Source organism: Egretta garzetta, unplaced genomic scaffold (genome assembly GCF_000687185.1).
Source record: "Egretta garzetta isolate BGI_Z169 unplaced genomic scaffold, ASM68718v1 scaffold163, whole genome shotgun sequence".
NCBI lineage: Eukaryota > Metazoa > Chordata > Aves > Pelecaniformes > Ardeidae > Egretta > Egretta garzetta.
In genome coordinates this window covers 7,830,331-7,836,020 of record NW_009259308.1, presented here as the reverse complement: position 1 = coordinate 7,836,020, position 5,690 = coordinate 7,830,331, and the positions used below count along the sequence as shown (strand labels likewise).

The window sequence follows — 5,690 nt, the reverse complement described above, 5'->3', positions numbered from 1 at the left end:
GGCCCCCCGCTGAGCACAGCCCCTGCTGCCTTTCCTCCCACATCTGCAGGGCAGCGGCCTGGGACCTGGCACCTACGACCTGCCCAGCAGCATCAACAAGGGGCTGCGGCGGGCGGCCGGCCCCGGCCCCTGCCAGCTCTTCTTGGGGGACAGGTCGAAGCCCACTGGTGGTGGCCGTCACACCTTGGAGGTGCGTTGTCCCGGGGCCCCACACCCAGATGGGGTTTCTCAGCAAGCCATGGCATTGCCAACACACTGCTGTAAGGATGGAGAGCTGCTTTACGCCAGCATCTGTCCCACTTGGATTTTGCTCTTTGACTTCCCCTGGATCCTGGAAAAAATACACCCACGCCGCAGCATTTGGGGAGTGAGCGGGCTGCAGGCACCATGCAGGAGAGTCGGCTGGTGCCTGTGAGCTGTCATGGCACGGGATGGATGGGATGGCCCAAGAGACCACCGGCAGCTGAACCTCTCACTCCACTCCCTTGTCCCAGCAGAGGAGCAGCACCGAGCTGAGCACTAGCGCTGTCAAGGGTTTCCTGGACGAGCTGACATTGAAGGAGAATAAGAAGAAAGGCTGCTTCAGCACCCTGCCGAGGAACCCAGGCTGCCCCACAGAGAGGATCTTCTGGGCCACGCTCAGCCAGTGCCCAAGGGAGGCGGTCAGTGGGAGCATGGACATCAGCACCAGCCGGTGTCGCCGGCATCCCTGGTGGTGCAGCGGGTGCCTGGGGTGGGGGTGCATTAGGCCCTGGGGGGATGGACAGATGGATGGATGGATCTCTGATGTTGTGCAGCTCTTTTTATGAGCTGAAGTGTAACAGGTTTCCTCCTGCCCAGTATGCAGCAGGGCCAGGCTCCTACAACCCAAAGCCTGTTGAGAGAGCAGCATACTCCAACCAGCCGCCATTCTGGTCATCTGCCAAGAGATTCGACAGAAAGTCCTACCGCCTATTCACCGGGAGCGAGGTGTGTGAACGGACAAGGCAGTGAGAGAGGGGTGTAGGAAGGGTCAGGCTCTGAGCTTCCTCCATGACCATCCCAATCCATTACGAGCACCCCTGAGAGAGGACAAAACTCTTCTGAGCCAAAGTAAGGGCAGGCACTCCTCACCAGAGTCAGCCAGCTAAACGTTAGGTGTGTCCTCTGAACAGAGAAGCACCCCAGCAGAAGTCCCACATCAGGTGGCTGGCTGTGACAGAAGGGCAGACGGACCTCAGGAGGTGCTTTTCTCTCCCCGTTGATTATCAAGGAAACCTGGGCAACTTGGCCAGATATCCATCCTTTGGAGAGGAGATCAGTCCCTCTCTGGGTGCTGTTCTTGCCCAGAACAGGCTGCTAAAGAACAAATGTTGAATAAAGGCCCACAGCCCAGTGTCCTGCCGGGTCAAGGGAAAGGTGTCCCCTGCATACAGCAGCACGCTGAGCACTCACCACTGAGCCGGCACTGCCCATAGGCAGTGAGCTTGGCTGGTGCTGAGCAGCGGGGCAGGAGCTCAGCAGCGACCACGTTCTCTCTGCCTGCATCCTCAGGCCTTTGCCCTTTTCAAGGGATGCTTGGACAACCCTTCCCATTAGTTTTGCTCTACATCAGCTGCAAGCAAGCGGATGCACTTCACGGATGAGGGCAGCTGGGTTTGAGTCCTTTTAGGCCCCAGGAGCTCCTTGTATCCTCCTAGAAAGTCATATTCTGCTGCTCGAAACCTGGTTTTTCCTCTAGCGGCATCAGCAGCATGTTGCAGAGCCAGTGCAGGTAGGAGCCCTTCTCTTAGTACCCATTCCTGGAGCTGTATTCATCTTGGCAGCTTCCCCACGGAGAACCAGAACAAAGCCTAGCAGGCTCAAAGCAGATGGGGAGAGCTGTAGTCTGAAATAGTCCACCTTGGCTTGGATGAGGAGCAGGCTTCCACGTGGCTTTTCTCCTTTATCCAGCTGAGTGGGGAACAGGCAGCTTGAAAGAGGTCAAGGATGAAGACAGCTGTGTAATTGCTGGGGAACTCAACAGATTACATTTCAGCAGGGAGGTTGTGACAGGGCAGCCCTTCGCTACAGCTAGCAGTAGGTGACTGGTGAGCATGCTCGAGCCCGCAGAGCTAATCGGCTCCTTTATGGACCGCTGTGACGAGAACTGCTCGTGAAGGGGACTGGCTGGGCTAACACCGATTTTTGTGTCTTCTCTTCCCTCCCCTGCAATATAGGGCCAGTTTGGTTAAGAATTGCCACATATTGTTGTATTTTTTGCAACTGAAGGCCTGGCCACGTAAAGGCACTACCTGGTTTTGCCCCACTTGTATGCCTCACGCTGCCTCTGGATGGGTAAGCACATTAGCCCTTCTCCTTCCAGAATCCTGTAGGTGTGGGTCGCTACGACATCACCAAGCATGAAAAATACCCTCAGAAGACGAGATACCAGTCCCTGTACCAGTGTGATGCACAGCGGTACCTGAGCAACTTGAAGAGGGATGCCTACTTGCTGTAAGTCTGACAGACAAGGGGGCTGTAAGTGTTTTCACACCAGTTTACAGGAAAATCATCTTGAGCGGCTCTGAGGAGACAGAGTGCACATTAGTGAGACTGCAGCTGATGCGAGATGGGGTGCTCGTGCAGTTAAAGCACCGGACTGGGACTGAGAAATGCCCACCAGCCCCACCGCAGGCTCCCTCTGTTGACAGGGAGGTTGAGATTGCTGCACCTCCCTTCCCAGGAGAGCAAGGAGACCTTCGTGCTTCCCCACCATGTAGGGGCAGTGGGAGGGTTAAAGAATGACTGGCTCTGGAGGCACTTCACAGATGCCAGGGTGGTGGTTGTATCTTGTGAACTGCAACTTGCCTGCAGTGGAGGTGGTGCAAATAGTTTCCATCGTGTCAGAGGCGGCAGCCTGGGAAGGAACTGTGAGGTGGATGGATACACAGGCCGCCTGGGCTCATTCCCAGTGCCGGCACTGGACTGCTCAAAAGCCCTCAGCAAAAATCACCTTCTCAGGAATCCAAGGAAGGAAGATAACAAGGCTCACTTTCACTGCAAAGGGTTTTGAAATGGCCAGCATGAAAACCCTGTGAAGCAGTTAGGAAGGACAGTAACGACCTCAGGGTAGCCCATCGCTCTCATTTGCTTGTGGCCAAGATTAGCAAACTGCTGCGGTGGCACTACGGGCTGGCAGCTCTGCAAGGGTCTGTCTTGAGCTCCAGAGAGTAGTTAGAAACTGGCCTTGGCCAAATATAACTGGGCAGCTTTTGGCAGGGCAGCCAGAAGTTAGCTATCCTGTGATGGAGAAAGCCTAATGGAATCCAGCTCTCCGTATTGCCCAGCTTTGTTAATTTTGCACTTCCAGTAGGAATAAAAAAGAAATCTGAACAGCGAGCAGGGCTTGGAATTCAGATGCATCTCTCTGACCAAGTGGTGCTAGCTCCAAAATCACTTTTCAAGCTACAGCTTTTAAGAGCTCTGTTCACCTCCATGCTCATTAAGACTAATAAAATTAATCCAGCCAGTAATTTGAGCCCGCTGAATCGCATCCTCTTTCTACAGCGAGCGGCTCAAGCCCATTGCTGAAAATAACTGGAGTGATCTGATTTCTGCTCCACGTTGTCCAGACATCTCTGAAGAAATCACTGCTGTTTTCCAAACATAAGATGGTGCTGGGAGCCCAAATCAGTCAGTAAATGGCGGACGCGCCAGCAGATGAGACGGGGTAGATGAAAATACAGCATGCTGGCACGCAAGTCAGGAGGTAGGAAACAACTCTTGTTCTGTGGTAATAAAGCACTCATAGACAACCAGCAACCTAACTGTTCTGTCGAGCCACCCGTTATTTCCACCTTGGACTCTATGAAAGATGCCAGACAGTGCACGTCCTCCCAAGGAAGGTCCGCTGGCTCACGCAGCTCGTTCAGCGCTGCCTTTCAAACGGCCCTCGTACTGGGCCGGGCCGAGATGGAGTTAATATTCCCCACAGCGGCCCTCACAGTGCTGTGCTTTCTACCGGTAGCTGGGAAGGTGCTGGCAACACAGCGGTGCTTTGGCTACTGCTGAGCAGCGCTCGCGCAGCATCTGGGCTGCACCTCCAACATTCCCTCACCACCACCAGTGGGCTGGGAGGGGGCAAGATCTTGGGAAGGGACACAGCCAAGACACCCGACCCAGCCTGACCAGAGATGTTCCATACCATATGATGTCGGCTCAGAGGTAAAACTTCAGGGAAAGGAGGAAGAAGGGGGGGGCATTCAATTTTTACATTTTGTCTTCCGGAGCTACAGCTACGTGTACTGAAGCCCTGCTTCCTGGGAAGTGGCTGGACATCGCCTGCTAATGGGAAGTAGAGAATAAAATCTTTGTTTTCCTTTTACTACCACACACAGCCTTTGCTATTGCTTTTATTAACCTGCCTTTATCTTGACCCATGAGTTTTTTCTTTTCCATCTCATTTTCTCCCTGCCTGTCCTGAAGAGGGGAGTGATGGAGCAGCTGGGTGGGCGCCTGGCATCCAGCCAGGGTCAGCCCATCACAGTGCTACCAAAAGAAGCTGCAGGTACCTGTTATGGGCACGGTGGTGTTACCACAGCTGAACAGCCCCAGGTCCGCCAGTACAACTCTACGGAGAGCTGGGCCTGAGCAAGCCGTACTACGGCAAAGTAGTCAAGAGTAGCCAGGCCTTCAGCATGCATGCATGCATGCATGCATGCATCCATCCATCCATCCCCCCATCCATCCATCCATCCATCCACCCACCTGTCCCGTGTCGTCTTTAAAGTAGCCGCCTGCAAGGATCTTCATCACAAGCTCTAATGTACAGCTTTGCTTGAATTAACAATGCAAATGTGTTTATAAGCAGCTGGAGGCAATTAGGGGGAATTTAGTGTCCTCATTCTGAATTTTGTAGGATATTAAAACCTGGAGGCAACAGAGGAAGTGAAATGAGGAGCCATGTCTGTGGTAACGAAGGATGGCCACAAAAAATGTACAGGGAGTACGCTGGTTCACTTAGAGTTAACCTTTTATATAAAGTCTCACACTAGTGTTTGGATCAGACTGGAATAATTAAATCTAGGTGTAATTACATGTTAGTTGTGGTTGATTAAGTATGCTAATTAATCTGCAATTATCCTTTGGTGGGGGCGATAATTGAACACAGGTAAAACTGCAGTGATTTAAGGAAATGATGGTTGTTCTAGTGAGGTGAGCACAGGAGGAAGGTCTCTGAAGGGGTGTGGGTGTGCTACAGCCATACTGCTGGGGTTAACAGGAGAGGACTGTGCAAAGTGGCGAAGTCAGGGCCAACACAGAACATGATCAAAGGAACGCAGGGCTTTGGCACCTGAAATGCAGTTTCGGGGGGCTGAGGCATTTGACATCCTGGATGTCAGGAGAAAGCCCGTGAGCTTCTCTCTGGGAAGAGCACTGGAAGAGCATGCACCAGCTGTGACCAAGGGAGGGCCAGGAACAGCTCTGACTAAGCCGACGGAGCTGCGGTGAAGGCGATTTTCAAGGAAACAGAAGATGTGGATGTGGAACTCCCCAGGCTGAAGAGGGCACTGAATCTTCATCCTCGCTTCTGTGGCTGCTCGTTTGAAACAGGGGTTAGATTTATTAGTGTGAAGCGAGAAGAATGAAGTAGCTATCCATGTGAATGGCTGTAGCAGCTAAATCCAAAATGGGGTTTTGTCCTCCTTGGACAAAACATCACAGGGAAA

General features: G+C 53.0%; 1 protein-coding gene across 1 annotated transcript in view; it reads left to right on the top strand.

Moving 5' to 3' along the window:
* Nucleotides 1–3,631, top strand: part of LEXM (lymphocyte expansion molecule) — a 5,007-nt gene extending 1,376 nt beyond the window's left edge. Inside the window, exons 5-10 of the mRNA XM_009636179.1 lie at nt 50–190; nt 495–662; nt 841–969; nt 1,721–1,753; nt 2,345–2,475; nt 3,529–3,631. Coding sequence (XP_009634474.1) covers nt 50–190; nt 495–662; nt 841–969; nt 1,721–1,753; nt 2,345–2,475; nt 3,529–3,631 — 705 coding nt within the window. The remainder of the gene's footprint in view (nt 1–49; nt 191–494; nt 663–840; nt 970–1,720; nt 1,754–2,344; nt 2,476–3,528) is intronic.
* The last annotated feature ends 2,059 nt before the right edge of the window (nt 3,632–5,690 follow it).